Genomic DNA, 23,822 nt, shown 5'->3' with positions numbered 1-23,822 from the left:
AGAGGATGTGTCAAACTGGGGAATGAACCCCTGCCAGTTGCATTGATACTTCCATAGATCCGTGCATCTTTTTTACATTACAAGCAACGACATAATCATAAAAAAGTAATTAAACTCTACCCCTATGCCAGGCCTCTTTGCCCCCTACGTATGCATACTAATACTGTTAATGTAGGAGGTAAAACCGTGTGAATTCAGGTCATCATTTGTCTCATTAAAGAAGAGAAGCAGTGGGGCGTCTGAGCAGGAAAATGAATCTCGCCTCACTGATGCAAGAGTGATCGGTGCATCAAATGAAATCAATATGATAAAACCTTCATACTTCTGAGCAGGATGTGTTACCTTATCATTTCCTCCTGGTATAGAGAGCTAACTGCAGGCCCACCAAATCCAATTCGTTTCTCTCCTCCCCTTCGCTCCTACAAATAGAGAAAAAACGCCATCAGAAACAATCCAATGCAAAAATTTCACAGACCACCTGTCTATTCGTCTCAAAGACCATCCAGCATCATGAAGTGCTTTAACGTGGATGTTTTTCTTTTCGGAAAGTTCCTGACGTTTCACCTTTTTTAACAAGAGTGAGGAATCTCAAATAGCATTGGCGTTTTACCCAAATTTTAACCGGCACATTCAACTTCTCTCAGAAGTCAGAATATAGAAGACATAAAATTCAACCATTAAAACTTCAATACCCCAAAATTACCCAATGCTGGGTTGTTGTTACCCAACAATGTGTACCCACCAGTTGAATTGAAACAACCCAGTGACAATAATCTGAACTGAATGGTACACCTTTACTCCATCTCGGACATGACATAAAACTGACAAAAGGTTGCTTGACTTGTCACTTTGTTATATTTTGACACTGTTACATATTTTTTCATCCTCCGCCCACCAGCAAACATCGCAGGCTTTGGCAACAGTAAATAACAGAGAGAGCACAAAGGATTCCCAGTTTTCAATGCCCAATAGGACAGAGTAGGAGAATAGATTAATACTGCTTTGTTTAGCCAGGCTCGAATACAGCGATATTTAATGCAATGACATAAAAAAAACGTGCACGAATATGCACTTTTGCTAAAGTAATACACTACCTTGTATTAAAACCAGAAAATTCCCGCTGATGCGCTTTTCTTCCTTCACATCACAAAACAACGAAAGCGTGCAGGAGGTCAACCAGCTATTGTCTCTCCTTCTTCTCCCTGCTCTCCCTCTTTATACTGTAATGGAGCCGCCCGGCCTATTTTAACGTACTAACACAATCAGTTCATGCTGTGGGTGGACTATTTGTTTATGTGCTTTTGTGTAAGTCTGGATGGCAGTCAGATTGGGTTATCAGCAGTATTGCAATGATAAAGAGAGAATACAAAAGCAAGATAGAAAGGATGGGAGAAAAGCTAGAGATAATGAAAGATGGAGTGAAGGACATCGCTTTTTTTAGGTTTTATGTCAAAGCAGGTGTGTATCACATGGTATTAGGTTATGCATCGCGCTTTATTAATTCATAAAGACGTGGTTTTGTTTGTTGTGTAGAGATGATGTTGTTTCTACAGAATATTATTCACTTGTGTGATATGTGTCTGCTGCTGGTCTTGACCGACATTGAGTAAATTTGTGTAAAATTCATAGCATATATTTACTATCAAAAGCCTTTAAAGGCATAGTTGACTTTAAAATATGAAAATCCTGTCATCATTTTTTCCATTCTCATGTTGTTTTAAATCTTTATTTTAGGTTTAGAACAACATGAGGATGAGAAAATAATGACAGAATTTAAATTTTTGGTTGAACTATCCCATTAAAGAGCACCTATTGTCCGATTCACGATTTTACATTTCCTTTGGTGTGTAAGTGTGTATTAGTACATGTTAATGATATTCAAAAGGTACAAACGCCAAAGTAAACGATGACGCGAGTTATCGTCTCCAACGTAAATCTCTTTTCTTGGACTACAACAAACAAATGGATTGTAGGCTACAGTTTACTGGGATTTATGATGTAGAAAAGACCGACATTATCATAATTCCTCACACTTCGGACTCAGCCTGTAAGTTAACTCCTGTTAGCATTGCATTGTGAGCGAATCTTTCAAACATGGTAAGGAGCATCACATTTCCACCTGACGTCAGAGGTATTCAGGCCAATCACAACGTACAGATTAGCTGGCCAAGCAGGGACACAGCGCTTTTCAAATAGATGAGTTTTGTACAAAATCAGTGCGTTTGAGCGAATAGCGAAAAATTTACAGTATGTGGAAAATAATGTGTTTTTTTAACCATAAACCACACAAACACATTGTATTATACCAAATACACAAAATAACATTGTTTTTTTAGCAATAAAATAGGTGCTCTTTAAGAACAGGATCACCATACCCCAATAACTACATTATTAGAGACTGCCCTCTGCTGGCTATTAGATTTTAAAAGTTGAGATTTACTTTATGTACCAGAGCCATTAAGAAACAGCTAATTTGACTGGCAAGTAAATAAATCAATGAATAAATTTTTTTTTTTAAATTCTATGCACTGAAATAAATAAAAACTTAACTTACATTTTTAAAGCAACTTGCTGTACAGCTTTTTTAAGTTTACTCAATTTCGGGTGATGTAGTTCACCTAGCTCAATTAACTGTGTAATGTCCCATGCTTCTCAACTTAAACCAACAAGCTGAACCAACTTAAAAAGATTAGGCAATAAGCACATTTCTGATTTTACTCAACTAGTAGCAGTCCTCTCAACTCAAAGGATTATGACTGTAAAACACCATTCCAGCATCTATTCATTCATAAATCAATGCACAAACACAAGTTGGGTGAAGGGCAGTTTAGTATATCCAATTAAGCTAACATGCATGTTTTTGGACTGTGAGAGTAAACCACACTGCCACAGAGAAAACATGCAAACATGGAAAAAGAAGTGAATGTGCCGCAATGCATGCTGGGAACTTTCAGACCATTAGTTTTTTTATTGTTTGTTCAGATTACTCTGTGTGGCAAACAATTTGAACAAACACTTAAATATCCAAGTCCAGTCAACAAGTAAGCAGAATGATTATGCTTATTTCATTCAGTATACACAAACTAATAAAGTTTTACCTTCTGACCGCTGTCTGGATCCAGGACATGTACACATGTTATATACTCCTGCATGGCCTGCTCTGCACTCATGTCCTCCAGCTGTTTCCATGCCGACCTGTACACAGGAAGCATTATAGGGCAGGCTTGGCATCAAAAGTTCCAGGGTTCAAAATGAACATTTACTAAATGTGAGTAAAACATATGCTTGGGTGAGTACATAAAACTGAGTTACTCAATGGAAGGAAGTAGTATAACTGCAGCATTTACATAACATTTACATTTATGCATTTGGCAGACACTTTTATCCAAAGCGATGTACAGTGCATTACAAGGCATGCACTTTTAATCAGTATGTGTGCTCCCTGGGATTTAACCAATGACCTGTTTCACTCCTTACAGAATGCTTTACCACTGAGCTGTACAGATTACAGAAGCATAAACATCATTTAAATTATACAGAGTGTAGTCTGTTTCTTGCTGATGTAAGCTGTAACTGTCTACTAAAGAAAACATCCAATGTGTCTAGCAATGACATACTGTATAAATTTCCCATTAGAAGTTATTTTATCTCTTTTTATAAGAAAACTAAAAATGTGAGAACAAAATCTTAATGTGATGTGCTGTGCTGTTTTGTCAAAAGATTAACTACACTGTCTGTTTGTCACAAAATATCCATGGAAAAATAGATATGCAGATGTCAAAAACACATAAATATAGCCTACAATATTTCAAAATACAGCCACATAGCTAATAAAAAAATATAAAGTTGTAATTAACAGCTGCCTTACCATTTTCTCTGACCCTCAAAATCGAAGAAACCGGGCTTTGGTGTATTGCACTTTCCAACTTTGGCCTGTTAAACATAAATGACTGATTTATTTACTGTATATATTTAGTAAACATGTTCAAATGTTTAACTAACATGTTCCAATGGGAAGTGTCAAAAAGTAAAGGCACTCTTATATGTTATTATGAGCTACACGCTGGTTACAAACAAATACCATGGCAACCGTGATTTTATGAGACACAATTTAATATCAGATTTGTTTGAAGAAATTAAACAAAATAAAAAGAGGAATCTGAATTATCTTATTAATCACGGTGTTTTGTCTACAACTATATCGACGAGTAAGATCGCTTTACCTGTTTGTACCTGGCGTACAGATAAAGCAGCTGCTCTCTACTGGCTGTCTGGACGAGATCTCTGACCCGATCTGCTGCTGCTTCAAACTCGTTCTCCAGATCTGCTCCATCTAAGCGAAGCGGTGTGTCCGCAGCACCACAATCAAATCCAAAATCTGAATCCGAATCGGACCCTTCCCCGAGCGGTTCTCCGGTATCAGGGCGAGCTGGATCAGTACCGGAGCCCGTCGCTGAGTCTGGGGAAGAAGATGGTGATCGAGACGCCATTATATGGAATATATAGATACGTTTCTCTGGAGATTAACAGTTTTTTAATCCAGTCATAAATAAATGCTGATAAAACAGCGCAGACAGGTGGTAACTGGGGTACGTTATCCTTAATCCAATTCAGTCGGACTTGTTTTGAGAATTGGTCCGTCAACTGTACATCACAATAACAGGCTCGACGTCCTCCTGCGACTTCGAATATTGCTTCCGGTTTTTTTGGTCCTACCATTTTTACAACGGACGCATAATATTTAAAACTATAAACAGTGATGAATCATATCTTTGCACCCACACTTAACTTTATGGATCTAATTTATTATCTAATCTAATGTATATTACGTTTAGGTCAAAATAGTTTTTACAATATTAAAATATATAAAAAAAATTCTCACTGGAGTCTGGACAATGGATGTTATAATTTATTATTTTTATTAATAATTATGTTACTCAGGGAGCTTTTACTGTGCACAGACTTTCCTGCACTTTTGTTTTAATACAACAGGCTACAGCTGCGTTGCAAACGTTGTCCACTAGATAGCACACACACCCCATCTGTCCAAGCTATTCGCTATTTTATGACCTCAACAATGTCATCATACAAAAACTAGATATCTATTTTTAACTCAGCTTTACAATATCATTCAATATTCACTTTTACCATAACGAATCTTTCTCTGTGGAATTTAAAGTTAATAAATAATCAACATATTTATGTCAAGGTGATTAAACTCGACATTGACCTTATTTTCTGATTGGAACAGAGATAAACGAATGAGGCTTTGTGTGATCAAGACCCGAAGCTAAAAATACTGTGCTAAAATATAAAAACATTAAAATGGAATACAGGCCTCTTAAGGACATAAATCAGACTTTTAAATGGTCCTGAGTCAGCATGCACTGTGCCAGTAAAATGTAAGTAAACAGGGCCAGTTTAAACGAGCTGATTGAGAGACTGCTGAATGATTAGTTTTACAATTCTTTAACTTTGTCGTATATTTGAATGATTAGTTTTATTTTTACTTCTTGTTGGGCAAGAAGTATTGAGCTTGTAAAATTACAGAAATTATCTAAGTGATCAACGGATTGTGATGATTTATATGTAGGGCTAATAATACAGTCATTATACATTTATAAATCGTTATAAATAGACAACAAACAGTAGTAATGATATGCATTAACTTTAACCCAAACCCAGTTAATACTGTCAGTTACTTTAACAATTACATTTTTTTGTGGGATGTTGTCTTTTTAAATCATTCTTGGAGCAGCATGGCTGATCACAAAAGATTTAGAGTATGGGTGACTGCATCAGATTCCCAGAAACTGAACATGCAGGTGATCTAATTCAAGTATGACAGGAATCATTAAGAGCTGTTTAAGATTTATAGGGGCGGTTTCCCGGGCAGGGATAACTAGTCCTAGACTAAAATAAATGTAAGAGCTGTCTAAACTGCAAACATTTTGGCACTGACATATCTTAAAATACATCAATGCCATTTGTTTAGGCTCAAAATGCACATAAATAATATTGTTTAGTAAGGCATGTTTGTTAAAATTAGTTATATTTCCTAATTAAACTAAGGCCCAGTCCTGGTTTAAAATAATCCCTATGGAAACCACCCATAAAGCTCTAGCTGACCTCTTCCTAAGCCACGCCCCAATTACTGTGGCAAGATCGTGCGTTTACATGGGTAGAGAAATGGTATTACACGCATTTTTTGTAAACGAGGGCTGACATTTTTTTAATTCTTCTCAGGATTATAATATTTGAAAAAGAAAATTTCTTTAAAAACACAATTTCTGTAAAATCCAGTTTAGAACGGAATAGATTTCAAGAGACAAAAGAGAAAGCTTTTCAGAAGGACGGCAACAGTTGCCAAGATGGGATTGGTCAGTAATGCCTTTAAGGCGGGCCTTAAGGCGGGTAGTCAAATAAAGATAGAATAGAAAATAAAGAATTAGCCTAAATTATAATCTATAAAGTAACAAAATTTTTTGTATTAAGCTATAATACATGTATTAAATGGTTCACTGTTACTTTTTACATTTGTGTTCTGACTGACATGTTGTCACAGCACTTGTTGTTTCTTTATTTTTTACATTAACGAGGACACTGTTAAATATAAAACAAAATATGCTGTCTTTAAATAAGCATCTTCATCTAATCAAAAACTTAAACCGTTTACAGGTTACCTGTTAATGGACGAAATCAAATCCACATAAAACTTTGCATGTAACATAAAATCTGAAAAATATCATAGTAAATTTACTCTATACACGTTTTAGCCAAAATAAGGTTATTCACAAATAGTTATTTTAACACACTGTAGCTCGGTGCGTTATGACGCACATACGTCTTTCACCGAGCCCACGCTGATGGCGGACAGCAGCTTCTTCACAACAGCACGAGCGCTCGAGAGAGAAAGTCACTCCCAGAGACGCCCGGACCGGGGCAATCAAAGCGCTGTTATTCAGTCACCTGTTTTGAGGGAAGGAAGTTACTTTCAGTCCCTTTATGTTGCGCGTTTCACTTTAAACGGTAATATGTGGGATCGGGCAGTCGTGGACTGTGACAGACCTGACAGGATTTAGACACAGCGCTAAACTAAACGCACGCGGCGCCGTAACTTAGTGACAGAAATAACAAAAGCTCCGAAGACGACGGTGCCCGACCGCAGGATTTTATTATAGCCCGTTTGTGGATATTTGACAGCATGAAGTTTGCGGAGCACCTGTCCGCCCATATTACTCCGGAATGGAGGAAACAATATATCCAATATGAGGTGAGAAAGTGGCTGAGATTTATTTATGAATTTGCTGTTTACTTAAAAGAGACTGTAACGTGACTCATATTGAGGTAGTTATCTATATTCAGACACAACATTTAAAACTCCAGCTGATTGGTTTATTATAACAATTCTTAAATGTGAAAGATATTATGCAAATTATGAATAAAATATGCTTTACAGTAATGCAGTCAGGGCTTTAACTTAATGCTAAATCATTAAGTCAGTGGCAAATTGTATTTAAGACAGTTTTAAACTAGATCTTTAATTTGGAACAATGTTATCTCAAAAATAAGATTTTTTGTCAATTTTTGTATTGAATCACAATATGAAACCACCATAATTTATCTGCCCTTATCTGCTCTGAAATTATTGATAGCATTTACATTCAGAAATGCTGTTTTAAAGCTTTAACTTTTTTAATGTTTACTATGTCTGTCATGTGTGAATCTGGATCACATCCAAACACCTGCCTTCGCAAAAGAGAAACATCACCTATAATTCATCTTCACCGCATTGTAAAGTTATTTGAAGTAAACTCGCCTTACGTTTTATCCTCCATCCTTAAGTTTTTCTTCTTTTTTGGAAATAGGCCAGAAAAGACATTAAAATGTTTGATTGAATTAATTTGTTCGCCCACTTTATGTCTGCCGCAATTCATTTGCGGACTGTCGGAGCTCCAAGCAACACGCGCTCGCTCTGTGAACGCTTTTTATTACCTGCTCTTTATAATGACATTTTACCACATCTGTTGACCAAACAGAAAATTATACTATGCTACGATATTTTTTTCAAGAATGTTTGTTTATTTTTTTATTCATTATTTAACATAAACATATATAAGTTAATTATGTAACAAGTTATGTAAAAAAAATTATCACTTTAAATTCTCGTAATCTACACAGTAGCAGTCTGGGGTCTCAAAGGTTTCCAATCACCATTAGTGTAATGAATTATGAACAAAGAAAATGGCTCTGGACGCTGGACAAGATTCACTGGCTATATCAGTTTCTGCATCTCCACTTCAATGTATTTCACATATAGACTTGCTGATCTCATTTAATATATATTCTTCAGACGTTTTAAAATGAGTTTTAGATTATGCTATGAGTTCTTTTTTTACTAAAATATTTTATTATTTAATTGTGTGTTAAAACAGGGTTTGAAAAATGTGGACTGGTCATTGGACTGTTAGATGTATGATTTCAAGGATGATTATCATGTCATGTTGGTTTATTTATTGTTCCTTTATATCCTGTGAAATTATTGATTGTCATGTAGTCAATAAATCAATATTATTATTATTTGTGTGATGGTGGATGGTCAGGGCTTCAGCATGCATCTTGGTGCAAAGAAAATCCTTTGTCTTGAGCACTGAATCTGCAGGCGCAGAGCGCAGGTAAACATAAACCATGCGAGTGCAAACAAAATACATTAGTCCACGAAATATCAGTCAAGTGAAGAATTATTATTATTTTTTTGCTTAATCTTTGATAATTTTTCTTTTTCTGAATATCTATTTAATACTTTGTTTTATTATCATTAAAGCTCAATAAGCTGCCATTTTTGGAGAGATTTCACTTACAGTCAAACCTCTATGCTTGTGCCAATTCAGATGTGTAAGTGAACTGCATTGAAATTCGGGCTTAATTTACCAATAATAACAAAGACTCTTTATCAGCATGTAATTTAGGCAACTGTGCCTAGATCTGCTACCATATATCACCTTTTATACTCTGACATGGATAGATGCTTAGCAATATCCTTTCCAACCCTGTTAAATCTTATCAATAAGCTGTCTGCCTCTATTCTTTACATGCAGTGATAGATTGTGGAGAAGTGGGAGTCTGAAATTTGACTTGCCATTGAAAAGATAATGGCAAACATCGCAGTTATTCAGCTGCGTTCAATACCACTGTCCTTATTGCATAGAATGTTACATAAAGAAAAGCAGAGCTTATTAGCGTTTGGTCATCGAAGTCTCCTTGCGAGCAGTTAAGCCGTGATTTCTCGACAGACTCTGCTGCTCATCTATTGCTTTACGGCTTGTGGCTGACAGTGCAATAGAAAGTCAATGGGAAGGTGGCCCACAGGCTCTGTGCAATAAAAAGAGTCCATAAACAGGCTTTAGGAACTTAGCAAAACTTTGAAGTGAACGAGATGTGATGTTAACTGGTTTGTGAGTAATCCGTGTAATATCTCAACAAAAACAATGACATTGAAAAGATGATGAAATATCGATCTTTAACATGATTTACATGCCACAGTGTGGTGGAACGTCAGTAACAGGCGCCGATGAAATGTTTAATCCTAGTTAATACACTGACAGAGTGATTGAGTGATAAATTAATGAGGTGTCGCACATCTTGCCCTGCATTTTAAATAACTGAGGATGGGAAGACTGATAGATGGACAGTTTGTGGAACAACCAAAGGAGACTCAGTGTTTGTGCAGCCAATATCTATAGTGATGAGAGATGGATGTAGAAATGGTGTGGGCAGATGAACAGATTATCTTTGTGTCAAAGCTGCTATAATCACATCTGTGGACTCAATGTCACTGTTAATAGCGTAATGAAAGTATATATTAAGAAAGCAGTTGCTAAGGTGTTTTAAGTTGTTGCTAGGGTGTTCTGAGTATTCCCAAACTGCATTACATTGTTGTGGTGATGTTGTTTTCTGCAGCTTTGGACATTATATAGATTATGTAGCTTGTTTTTAACCATGCATATATTTCTTCAAAGCAGCAGGATGTATGGATCTTCTTGGCAGACTATAGACCTGCTGTTTTTTTACACATGCTCACACACACACAGGGACTGACTCTCCCTCTCCCACAGGGATGACATCTGCCGCCAATCTTGCTGGACATACAGATCTGTCCAAAACTCACAGGAATTCAGACACGCACGTATTTCTGGAGATATAGCAAATGTAAAGTGCACACGTATCCTGGTTACAATTAGCGCATGTATAACTTGAAATCTCTCGAGAGGACATCTCGAGCCTTTGTGTCATCATCATTGCCATGGCAATACCGTCATGTCGACGATCCTCTTGTTTCATTGGCTGATATGTTGGACAGGATTTGACCTTGAATATGAAAATTGTATATAGGGAAAAGTGCTCTAGGTGTTCAAACAGGCATGAAATAATTGCCTTGGTTGGAGTTCGGCATGAAATAGGGACACCTGCCTTGCAAATGTGATTTCTATTGTATATTGAGTATGCAGTTTGATGTTTATTAAAGAGAGAGTTTACCCAAAAATGAAAATGCTGTCATCATTTAGGCTACTTACTTTCATGTCGTGCTTAACCTGCATGATTTTCTTTATTCAGTTGAACACAACGGAAGATATTTTAATAAATGATAGTAAGCACACAGTTGAAGGTACCCATAGGGTTTGTGCACACAAAGATTTTAAATGCAGCTGAAAACGCCAGGCGGACGCCAATTGCCAGCTTTCTACAGCCGACTGCCAGCTTTCTTCAGCTGAGCGCTTTGGTTGCTGGGATACTTCTGCTTTGTTTATCAGTCGTTGTACGATGCACCAGTTGGTTGTTGTGATATTTGTCCCGCCCTTCCTCCCCTGTGATTGGACAGCTGTGTGAGAACTTACATTGACAGCTGAGCATTTCACCCAAAGTATGAATATTTTTCAACTCTCTACGCTCAGTACTAAACCGGAGAACGCAGAGCGCCTGCTTTCAGCACAGATAAAAAGGCTAGTGTTATATTTGCTTTTTAGAAAACGCCACACTTCCATTAAAAACATACGCCAACCGGTGGCATAACAGCTTTGGTGTGCATGCCCATAGTATTTGTTTTTCCTACTATCGAAAGTCAGTGGGTACTTTCAACTGTGTGGTATTGATGGGGACGAGACCGCCTATGCCGAGTCCGAGTCAAGACCGAGTCTTTAAAGGGTCGAGACCGAATTGAGACCGAGTCAGTTGGTTTTCAAATAGAGTCCAGTCCGAGTCAAGACCGAGTCTTTGAAGGGTCGAAACCGAATTGAGACCGAGTCAGTTGGTTTTCAAATAGAGTCCAGTCCGAGTCAAGACCGAGTCTTTGAGGAAGCAAGTCCAAGTCGAGACTGAGTCCTTTAGGAGTCGAGACCAAGACCATAAAAACATCAGTTTTCATTTTCATGATTTAATATCAACCCAGTTAATAATCAACAGTTAGGCCTACAGACTAAGCTAGAATGGGGATTGTTTAGAGGAGCAGTCTTAACGTCTTAATATGGACTACTATGCTTTACTTTCATAAAAAAAAATCCCTACCACATGCATCATCTTCTGCCTATTTTTCTAGAGATAAATAAACTGCTCTGATGGCAGTATCTTTGCATTGCACCATGGGATGTCATATTCAATTAATGCCCGTCAACATTGCATTTTATTATTATTGTTATTTTTTATATGAACATAAAAAATGCGCTGGTCTCAAGGACTCGGTCTGAGTCCTTCTCCTCTCACTGTGGTCCGAGGCCGAGTTAAGACCGAGTCTTTGAAGGAACGAGTCCGAGAAAGCAGAAATCGCTCTTGACATTCAAGACCGGACTTGAGTACCACATCACTACTGTGTGGTTACCCAGCGCTATCTCATGGCAATTCGTACATATTTTACTAGGTGGCAAATTTGTAACTCGTTAATTTGTAGACACATTCATATTTTTTTGTACAATTTGCCTTGACCCCTGTGATGTTGGGGATAGGGTTCGGGTTTCGTTATTGTTTTTTATGATAATTGTACATTTTAGCTAGGGCTGCATAACGATTAATCGTGATTAATCGTTTGCAGAATAAAAGTTTTTGTTTACATCATATATGCGTGTGTACTGTGTATAATAATTATGCATAAATAAATACACTTGCATGTAGGTATTTAAGGCATATTTACATATGTATATACATTTTTATATTTATATATAATTTATATTATATATAAATATTTAATCTATAAATATTTTTTTCTTAAAATTATACATGCATGTGTGTATATTTATTTATACCAAATTATTATACACAGTACACACACATATATGAGGTAAACAAAAACTTTTATTCTGCAAACGATTAATCGTATGCAGCCCTAATTTTAGCACGATTAACTTTGTACGAATTCAGGCTGGGTTACCTCCAAATCTTCTTTTCTGTTCATCAGAAGAAAGAAACTTTTTATTTTTGTGTAAACTATCACTTTAATTCTCCACACTGAGTTCTCCATTGAGTTATATTCAATTAATCTTTATTTAAAGAAGCCATTTTAGATTATCTAAAATGTGCTAAAATTAACATTTAAATAAATGTAATAAATGAGTTCCTAAAAACGTGTCACCGTCAACTGGTAGAGTATTGCGCAAAGCTGTGCAAAAGGTCATATGTTTGATCCCAGAGGACACCTTGAATAGCATGAATGCACTATAAGCCATTTTGGATCTGCCAGATGCATAAATATAAATTTATTAAAAAAAAATTACATTTGGGAATGTGGCCTGACAGTACAGTTAAATGACTTACAATGACCAAACTTGAAATGACTTACAACTTAACTACATTCAGATACACAAACAAAGCCGTCTAATAGTTAGGACTATTATTAACAGCTTCTTATAGTAACAACAGCACATTTTTCTTTTTAACAGCGTACTGTCTTACAATAGCCTACATACTTTTCTAAAGGCTGAAATATTATATACATGGAAAAGTGGGTCTGTACACTAATTGCCGAGAATAACCTTGCTGACAGGTAATCAAAAGCATTCAAATTACTAGACGGCCCTAGAGATCAATGTGTGGGATAGAGATGTATGTTTCCTCAGCCTACAGGATCTGTGTAGCAGACAGTGCATAATTGTGCCACACGTTTCATTACCTGATAGATTAACAACATGCCAAGACAAGTGAGTAACCATATTCTCAAAGAACTGAAGGTCATTATTTCACATGATAAAGTGGTTGTTTCCCGGACAGGGATAAGCTTAAGCCAGGACTAGACCTTAGTTTAATAAGGAAATATAATCTACCAAATATGCCTTACTCAAAACATTACTTGTGTGCATTTTGAGGCAAAACAAATTGATGTATTTTAAGGTATGCCAGTGTAAGTTGTTCAGTTTGGACAGCTCTTGCATTTATTTTAGTCTACGACTAGTCTAATCCCTGTCTGGGATAGAGTTTAATGTCTAAAATAAACATTATTACAAGACCTGTAGAAAATGTTTTGCTCATAGCAAGGCCTGGATAGCCTGACACTTTGAAGTATCCTGAATTAGTTCCCAGTCCAGCCATGTGAGCTATCTTTAACATCTCAAGCATCCTTAATGGGATCCCACGAACCCTCAAGGAATTCAGTGTGAGAACGCTGCACATTATTGGCCCATTGACCAGCACCAAATGACCTCATAGTGATATCATCATTAAGGCCCTTTATTTTTCCTACACAGGCTTTCAAGGAGATGTTATATGCCGCCCAGGACCAGGCTCCATCCACAGAAGGTAAGGAAACTCCTATACTCTTTTCCACCCTGTGTTCATCTCCACCAGTTCAGAACGATCTCTTCACTATTAATAGAGAACATGATGAATCTCTCGCACGACAGTGGGGCGGTTCGGTGAGGCTAAAATTATTGCAGGACGTCAGATGTCTGCTGAGGCGTGAGGGTGACAAGTAGCTGCATGGAAATGGTTTATCTCAGGCTCCGTTGAACAGACGTAAACAAAGTTCTTGGGTGTATGTGTCCCAAGTCCGTGATCATTTGACTAGAGGTGTTACTGATGAGCTTTGAGTCATGGGGTTGGTTATTACTGTTTTGTTGCTTTGTTTATATCATTGTGTTGGGAAGAAAAACACATGAGTTATGGTTGTACAAGGCAGTGGGTTACATAGCATGACGTAGCATAAGATACTTCAGCATGATAGAAATGTGTTAATCATACTTTAAACTGTTTATGTCATAGACACATTTATTTGACATAAAGAGGTCCTCACATTTTTTCATGTGATGGTTCATTTTTAACATTACCCAGAGTAAAGTGTCATTGCTCTTATCTTGCTCATTTATGGTTTAGGAGACTTAATGGAGTTAACACAGTACTTATGTATATTTTCTTTGTCTGATATGTTTGTCTTAAGATTTCTTGATAGTAGAACTAAAGCCCGGTATACACTGTGCATTTTTAAATAGTCTTTTAGGATTGTTGCTTGCCACATTGTGCGATTAAGATCGTAATTAAGTCCATGTCACACTGTATGATCTCAGTTTCCATCAGTGTCAGACTGTACGAGTTTAAAGACTTTTAAAAATCTGACACACACAAACAAACGCATTCGCAGTTTTACGTCATCGATTGACGACGGCTGGGAAAACACACGCTGAAGCGAAGGCTAACAAACCGAAACAACATCTACTGTTCATTTTAATCATGACTTGTCTCGAGCATAAAAAGAAGAAAAAACGAAGGAGACGAGTACCTGGCATTTGAATTTCCAGCGCGATTTCTCTCCAGGCTGCTTCATTTTTATCCTATCGTGGTACAGTGGCGATGACACGTTGTACAAACACTCTTTATTGTTTCCATAACTCCACAAGTTTCTCCTCCTGCTGTACAGTCTACCTGGTTCTTTTTTACATTTGTCTGCGTTGATTTGTCGGTGTCGCCGCACTAATTGTGTCATCGGGTTCTGTGCTTCTATTGGTTATTGAGCTGCCGGTTGTCGTAGGGAGATGTCACACAGCAGGATTGTATCTCAAAATTTCTGACACTGCCAGAATTTTGTCGGAGGATAATTTTGATCGCAACGGTCATTAATCGGCTGTCTGTGAACATGTCAAACTAGCGATCAAAGACGGCAGATTTTAGCCTGGGATTCCAGAAATCGTTTAGGATTTCAAAATTTGTCCCAGACAGCTAAATCCTGGCTGAAATCTCACAGTGTGCACCGGGCTTAAGACATACAGTAAGACTACAGAGCTATAGAATACATCTGCATAACATAGCTCAGATCATTTGGTCTGAGGAGAAAATTATGAGAAATGTTGCATATATTGAAATCTCTGGAGACCCATATTTGCAGAGCAGGAGGTTGTGGAGCATGTAATCTCATTGCAATCTAGAACACATTATGATTTCTTCTTTTGGGTAATAGCCCTCAATAGATAGCCGTGTGTGTGTGTGTGCGTGTGTGTGTGTGTGTGTGTGTGTGTGTGTGTGTGTTTGTAAGCTCCTGAAAAACTAAAGAAAAGATGTTCTTTCCAGTCAGCTTCTGTATATCTGTCAGACTTTTTGTTTGTGTGTTCATGTATGCGTGTGTGTGTGTCTAGCAGACCACTTTGACCTTGTTTTAAAATGCAGGGTTTAGTTGAAGTGGGAAAGGAAGGAAAGTTGGCATGTCCAATTGACACATTTATTGTGTTTGGGTGGAAAAACGGAACAACGTGAGCTGAATTTTAATTGTGAGGTTTACTTACTGACCAGCCTTTAATACTCTTCTGTACCTAATCATGTTTTGTTTACTTCAGTAGGGGCGAGTTGGGGCACAATCTAATACGTTTTGACTCAAAGTTACTTACCCTATAGGTGGGGTTCATTGTAAAAAACAGATGGTTTGCTGTTACATTTCTAAAAATTATATTTAAACACAAATTTTTCAATACAATATTCTGTCTATATACTAGAGGTGGATTTTGTTTACTATATTGCCTATAACGGATAGATATCAACTTATCTATCAATCCATTCCTTAACTAAGCATACATCGATTGATTCTTATGGATAAGGGTCGTTAATTATTCCCGTTGATATTGTATTTACAGTTATCATTTTGTTTTTTGTAATTAATTACATTACATTGTTTTTATTTCATTATCATTATACTTGACGCTTTGTAACACTGTTACAACAAATCCCGCTGTGTACCATTTTCAATCATAGCTACAGGTATCAGTTACTAGGGTTACTTCAAAATGGTGTTAAGTAACAAGACAGTGATTAAGATTATATAAAGTTGGATTTGTTGACTTACACACTCAACTCAGAAAAAAAATAAAAATAAAAAAACATACAGTATCAGGGCTCCAGACTGCCACCAAATGGTGGCATTTTGCCACCAAAATTTGAGAGTGTGCCACTGAATTTTACATCCAGTCGCACATGTGCGACCAGTAAATTTGACCTTTATTTCTGATGTGACAGTGAATTTGAAACAGCATATTGTACTTCCTGCATCTATCATCAAATTATGCATAAGTAATACAGTGGAAATTTGTAGAAATGTCATTATTTTATGGTTGCACCCCTAAAATTTTCAGTTGGGGGCCACTGTGCTCCTAGTAAAAAAGTTAGTTTGGAGCCCTGAGTATGAAGAAATTTATCTATCTCTTTGTTCAGTATTTTAACGGAAATGCATGAAAACTTTAAAGCATTTAAATAAAGTTATGGATGTGACATTTGCAGTCAAATATTGTAATACAATTTCTCAGAGAATGCATTTATTTCCAATATATTAAACCATCTGTTTATATTTTCATAAACCCTGATAATATCAGAAAAATATCAGTCTTTACTCATGTTTTCTATTTTAGATGAGGGAAGCATGCATGCGTTATCGATGTGACCAAAAAGGACACACATTTCAATATGCACATGACACATGCTTTGTAGGAATTTTGTGAATTGAAATGGATAAAAAAACAAAAACAATACCCAACAAATGGAGAAGGGATGGCTCTTCAAAGAACATTCAATATTTATTTTATTTTAGGTTATGTATGCACATTTATGAGGAGGAAACATGTCTCCTTATGGACCTGAAACTTCTACTTAACTATGGAACATAATAAAAATGCTTTAAGAACTTAAATAGAGACTTTGTATGGGTATTTAAACCATATTTAAATCCGAGATATCAGTATGGTTAAAAACTTTACTTTCATGGTAAGGTTGACATTTGCATGGAATTGCCCCCCTGCAAATTCATTGATTGACAGTTATAATATCACACATATATGTGTATAATTCAGCTTGTTTAAAGCTTAATGATAATGTGCCCAGTAAGGCACTGTGATCCATATCAGGCTCTCAGTCCTTAGGATTACAACGAATCCTCATAGATCAATGGCTTTTCTATTTCCTAGCATCCGTTTTAAACCTCACACAGTTTCCACTACCACTACAGCTGTCATTTCCTTTAAAACCGCTTTGATGTTTTACAGTGAAAGTGGATTGATGAAAAATGAAAGGGAAAAGAACAGAATGAAAGAGAAATAGATCCAGGCATATTGAAGCACCTGTCGTCCAGCTTTCAGATTTACTTTCCTGTCTGTCAAAAGTCATAACGTGATTTGTGTGACATCTATTGCCAGTTTTCCACATAGTCTGCGAGTCTGCTGAGATCAAGTGATGATGTTATCAAATAAACCTTCTATGAAACACTAATTATGGCAGATAGGCTTATGAGAAATATTTTTCTTCACTGTCTGTGGACTTAGAATGTGGGGTTTTGATATTCTGTGAGCATACTGGTACCCCAGGGAGGCAATTTATTGGGTTATTACAGCCCTCTCTCTCTCTCTCTCTCTTTGTCTGGCCTGATCTGATATAGTCATATTGAAAGCTCAATATTGAGAAAGGGGCAGTTCAAAGTGTTTGTCTCCCTCTAGTCTGCCAAAAACACAGATCAGCTCTGTATGCAAACATCTTTAGGCACGGAAATAAGCAATTGAGGTCCCTAATGAGACTGAGATACAGGAATGTTTATTTAAATTATTGGAAAGGTGCAATTGTGACAAACTTGCATTCCGTTTCTTTTAAAAAGTAGGAGGAGCAGTCTAGGGCCCTGTTTACACCTGATGTGTTTTGGTCGATCAGATCACAAGTGGACAACGCTTAATACGGGGTGTAAAATGTTTTGAGCTCGTCCACTTTCGAGGAAGTCGAAAACGCATTTGACCGGATTACTTTTGTGGTATAAACGCATGTAGTCGAATGTGTTCAAACTGCCACAAAGACTGCCTATTCTCTGCCTATTGATTAATGTGCAATGTACCAAGCACAGTGATTCTCAGCCTGAGAATTTGTACATATTTTCCAAGTTGGCTTTTTCGTATGAATTTGTACAAAGTTAACCGTGCAAAAATGTACGATTATCATAAAAAAACTACAACCCCAAATCAGAAAAAGTTGGGACACTGTCGAAATTGTGAGTAAAAAAGGAATGGAATAATTTACTAATCTCATAAACTTATATTTTATTCACAATAGAAGTTAGATAACATATCAAATGTAGAAAGTGAGACATTTTGAAATGTCATGCCAAATATTGGCTCATTTTGGATTTCATGAGAGCTACACATTCCAAATAAAGTTGGGACAGGTAGCAATAAGAGGCCAGAAAATTTAAATGTACATATAAAGGAACAGCCGGAAGAGGACCAATGTTTAGGAATGGGAATGTTGTCCCATTCTTGTTTAAAACAGGCTTCTAGTTGCTCGACGGTCTTAGGTCTTCTTTATTGCATTTTCCTCTTTATGATGCGCCGAATGTTTTCTGTGGGTGAAAGATCTGGACTGCAGGCTGGCCATTTCAGTACTCAGATCCTTCTTCTATGCAGCCATGATGTTGTAATTGATGCAGTATGTGGTCTGGCATTGTCATGTTGGTAAATGCAAGGTCTTCCCTGAAAGAGATGACGTCTGAATGGGAGCATAATATGTTGCTCTAAAACTTGGATAAACCTTTCAGCATTGATGGTGCCTTTCCAGATGTGTAAGCTGCCCATGCCACATGCACTCATGCAACCCCAAAACATCAGAGATGCAGGTTTCTGAACTGAGCGCTAATAACAACTTGGGTTGTCATTGTCCTCTTTAGTCCGGATGAAATATCCTAGTTTTCCAAAAAGAACTTCAAATTTTGATTTGTCTGACCACAGAACAGTTTTCCACTTTGCCAAAGTCCATTTTAAATGAGCCTTGGCTCAGAGAAAATGCCTGCGCTTCTGGGTCATGTTTAGATATTGCTTCTTGTTTGGCCTATAGAGTTTTAGCTGGCAACGGCGAATGGCACAGTGGATTGTGTTCACCGACAATGTTTTCAGGAAGTATTCCAGAGCAATATCACATTTTCAGTAAAGCTTGCCAAACATTTGGTATTGTGGCTATAAAACAAAAATTTTTTTGGACTGTCTTATGGCCCACATACTAGGAAAAACAACAACCACAGAGCACTGTAATCCTGCCTTTCAATTTAGAATTTCTGTTTTAATCTCAGCAGTTTAGATCTAATTGAAGTAAGTGCATTCATGTGCGTTAACTGCGTTTTCTTAGACTTCTATGGATTTAGAGTCTCAGTAATTCACCTGCACTGCGGCCCTTTTTTTTGTCTTGAGCCCAGCAGTTTTAATTAAAGCTGTGCCACCAGTGAAGGAAATATGAGCACTAGATCGACAGCTTTCAACCTCTTCCTCTCTCTGTGTCTTTCACTCTCCCTCTCTTGCCAGACCGCTTAAAATCAGACTAAATCAAATTAATCTGAGCATTACTTGAGATTTACAAACAGTAACTACGGTAAAAGACAACAATAAGTGAAATGTATAGTGCCCGTTGAGCTATTTATCAGCTGTGGTATGTGCTAAAGCCAGAGGCGTAGCAAACAAAGTAACTTAGTAAGCCAGAAAAGGAAACTTATTGAGGAGACAAGATGTCAACGAAAGAATAGAAGCACGGCTAGGAAAATATACTAACACACATGAATATTAAAATGCATAAGAGTTAATATTAAATAAAATTAATGAAATTATTGTGGATTGTTATTTGATGTTTTCTATTGCATTAACAAATGTTATAAAACAACAAATGTATAAAATGTTCTTGTTAGTGTTACCATCACAAATATCCAGACAGAAAAATGCCTCTTTATACGTTAGTGTCTGAAATTCTTTTGTTTGGTCTGCTATTATAGTGATGTATTCCCATCGAAACATTCAGCCTTCAAGGTTTAATGACCCTGAATCAATACCAGCAGAAAAGCAATTGTGCGCATCATCTTCTGCTATAGGTTGAGATCCTGAATGGCTGTCTGATTTGGCAAACCTTCAGTAATTCAATAGAGTAAGAGGGATAGCGAGCGAGCACATGATCTTCCCTGCTGGAGTAAATGCAGGGACGGTAAGAGATCATCTAGTATAGAGACAAGATGTCCTGCTCCTTCTAGAATAACAAAAATATGCGAAAGAGGACTGCGTGTCCTTGCAGTGGGCACTACGTGACCGTATACACACAAAGTTTAAATCAATCAGTATTACCAAGGTTTGTCAGTTAAACCTGCTTAAAAGAAACAAATGTGAATCCAGTCATAAGGGTCAATTTTTGGAAATTGAGATTTATACATTCATCAAAGCAAAATAAATTAGCTTTCCATTGATATATGGTTTGTTAGGATAGGACGATATTTGGCTGAGAAACAACTATTTGAAAATCTGGAAAATGAGGGTGAAAAAATCTAAATGGTAAAAAGTTCTTAGCAACTGCATCCACTCACAAAAAATAAAGTTTTTGTATATTTATGGTAGGAAATGTATGTCCTTTATATAATATCCTCATGATTTTTGGCATAAAAATATATTGATAATTTTGACCCATGCAATGTATTTTTGGCTTTTGCTACAAATATACCTGGGGACAGATTGAGTCATTTTTGCAGTCCATTTAAGAGCTTTATGAAGACCAAATTCTCACCTTAAACATTAAAGGAACAGTATGTAGGATTGTGGCCAAAACTGGTATTGCAATCACAAAACTTGTGGCTAAAACTGGTACTGCAATCACCCAACTGGTGGCCAATACACAAAATGACAACATAAACATCAGTTGAGGGCTGCAACTCCACTTTTTAAATGACAATATCCTGGCCGGACCACTGTTGTCAGTGATATTTGAAATGAAAATGATTTCTTAATGTCTAGTGACATATCAGGGTTATTTTATGATTAATTTATATAAATTTCTTACATACTGTTCCTTTAAGACAACTTATCATGCTTTTATAAATGTTTAAGTATAAAATTAACTTTTTTGTTTAAAAAGACTTCTTTCACATTTTTCTCACACTTTTTAATTTTTTTATGAGAGTAAGACAATAATGAAAATAATATTAAACATATTGTGTAAATCAAAGTGAAATACTGGTGTTTATATCATAAATTATCTAACGGCTGTAAAGAAAGAACACGGTTCGGCTTTAGCCATTATGACCAAAGTAAAATTGCATTGAAAACCGCATTGATCTGCGTAGTAAACGTGCAGAAATTACAATTTGTAAGCTGACTAGCATACAGTACATACACTGTATGCTAGTCAGCTTACAAATTGTAATTTCTGCATTTGTATGTTTTGTACTGATATCATCGCTTGGTGAATTTGCATATGTATTATGTGTTATGACATTCAGACGACTCATTTAAAGCTCAGTAGAGCTCTTGTCATGAGGAGCTGTGAACAGCTTGTTGCCTGCTGAGAGAGCAGCCAGTGTAATTAGTGTTTGGTGCTCGGTCTGATCAAAGAACAGAGAGCACCATCATTCAATGCCACTTTGAGTCTCAGAAACGTGTGCACGCACACACGATGGACTAAAATGTCTTCTGGTTTGGAGACTTTTTATTATTCATTTCTTTTAGGCATGCACCGATATATCTGCCAATAATCGGTAACGGTTCTTCACTATTTGTCATTGGCCAATGATCAGGGCAGATTATAAGGGTTGGGAAAATGCATCAGAACTCATACTATGTGGTTATTTTGAACAATTACAACATAAATGCAGTTTGTGTGCTCTGTGCTTCTAGGATTTTATGATTTAATCATTTGAAACAATGAGCAAAAAGCAAAAATATCGGTATCTATCGGTAGATATCATTCTAAGTAATTCATTATCAGTATCGGCACAATTTTTTTTTGAGTGGTGCATATCTAGTTTCTTGTATTCAAATACATTTGATCAAATGCCCAGATGACCACAATGCATTTCAATACACCCATCAAGCTACATTTGTCTTTCATTCCATTGCTTTAAAGGGCACCAATTATTCGATTCACGATTTTACATTTCCTTTGGTGTAAGTGTAGTACATGTTAACAATATGCAAAAGGTACAAATCCCACAGTAAATGATGACGCGAGTTATCGTTTGTAATGTAAATATCTTTTCTTGGCCTACAACAATCCCACGGATTGTAGGCAACGGTTTACTTCCTGGGCCTGTTGACGTACACTGACAGTCATTGTCATAATTCCGCATTTTTTGCTCGAGTTAAATTTTTTCAAGAAAACGCGTTTTTAGGCGAATAGCGTGTGTTTTGCTATTCACCTCAAAACGCGTTTTCGTTGGAAATATTCAACTCAAGCAAAAAATGTGGAATTATGATAATGACCGTCGTGTTACGTAGGGCTGAACGATACATCGAATTTTCATGGTCATTGCGATATGAACTCACGCGATGAACACATCGCAACAGACAGCCTTGACGCAATGAATGAAGGGAAAACGGTAAGCGCATGTAATAAACGTTTGACCTATCATGTTTACTCCTGAAGATATGCCCTGCGTCTCAAAACGCATACTTCCATACTATATAGTAGGCGAAAAGCACTACTTCTCGTACTTTTTGCATACTATGGAAGTAGGCAGTTTGGGACGCACGGATGGTTTACACGTTCATGCTATATTAGGCCAATCAGGGGAACCCCCAAGTCAGCTACGCTCAGATTGATTTGTGAGGTCAGGCTTTTCAAAAACATTTTTTACTTTTCAGAATGACACAAGTGCAGCGTGCAGGTCATGTGACAATAACCTACGTGTCTAGCGTTTTCCACGCGTTTTTAGGCGCGACATGTGAATGGCCCCTAAAACATGAAAAAATATAAAATATTTATCGCAACTCACATCATCATCGCAACATTAAACAATGTCAATGCACATTGCAACTTTTCCTCACATCGTGCAGCCCTAGTGTTACGTCAACATACCGATAGTTTTGCGAAGTTGATCGATCAACTTGGTCATCTGCATTTTCTGGATCAAATTCGGCTCGTATTGAGGCAGTAAAGACGAAATTAACTCAGAGTTATTCAGGCCAATCACAACATAAAATCAGGAAAATCTGGAGCAACACAAATGTATGGAATGTGGAAAATATTGTGTTTTTTGAACCATAAACGTTCTTATACGCAAATATGTTTTATACCAAATACATAAAATAACATTGTTTTTAGCAACGAAATAGGGTTAGCTCTTAGGGTTGCTCTTTAATTCAATAATTCATCGGGTATGAAATAATACTGTTGTCTACCCACAATTTAAAGCCGTCTGTAATTTAACATGTAGCCCTAATAATTAAAACTGTAGAAGGAGTATAAGTGGAATATTTGTCATCTGACCACCTACGGTGTGCTGCTCTCTGTTATGTAGGCTTTATCCTTCATCTTGTTTTAGCCTGTTGTTTTGACACACATGTGGAGGACTATTTTGAGAGTGGAAGTATTAT

General features: G+C 36.8%; 2 protein-coding genes across 2 annotated transcripts in view; one reads left to right on the top strand and one right to left on the bottom strand.

Moving 5' to 3' along the window:
* Positions 1–4,671, bottom strand: part of acbd6 (acyl-CoA binding domain containing 6) — a 45,879-nt gene extending 41,208 nt beyond the window's left edge. The window contains exons 1-4 of the mRNA XM_065248429.2: positions 4,224–4,671; positions 3,869–3,933; positions 3,099–3,195; positions 343–419 (exon numbers count right to left, since the gene is read on the bottom strand). Coding sequence (XP_065104501.1) covers positions 343–419; positions 3,099–3,195; positions 3,869–3,933; positions 4,224–4,490 — 506 coding nt within the window. The 5' untranslated portion in view covers positions 4,491–4,671. The remainder of the gene's footprint in view (positions 1–342; positions 420–3,098; positions 3,196–3,868; positions 3,934–4,223) is intronic.
* Positions 4,672–6,765: 2,094 nt separating this feature from the next.
* xpr1a (xenotropic and polytropic retrovirus receptor 1a) overlaps positions 6,766–23,822 on the top strand; it is an 80,801-nt gene continuing 63,744 nt past the window's right edge. The window contains exons 1-2 of the mRNA XM_065248427.2: positions 6,766–7,273; positions 13,728–13,779. Coding sequence (XP_065104499.1) covers positions 7,205–7,273; positions 13,728–13,779 — 121 coding nt within the window. The 5' untranslated portion in view covers positions 6,766–7,204. The remainder of the gene's footprint in view (positions 7,274–13,727; positions 13,780–23,822) is intronic.

The sequence above is a fragment of the Paramisgurnus dabryanus genome, chromosome 11 (genome assembly GCF_030506205.2).
Source record: "Paramisgurnus dabryanus chromosome 11, PD_genome_1.1, whole genome shotgun sequence".
Lineage (NCBI taxonomy): Eukaryota > Metazoa > Chordata > Actinopteri > Cypriniformes > Cobitidae > Paramisgurnus > Paramisgurnus dabryanus.
The sequence above is the reverse complement of the archived record's forward strand: the minus strand, read 5'-3'. Positions and strand labels throughout refer to the sequence as shown.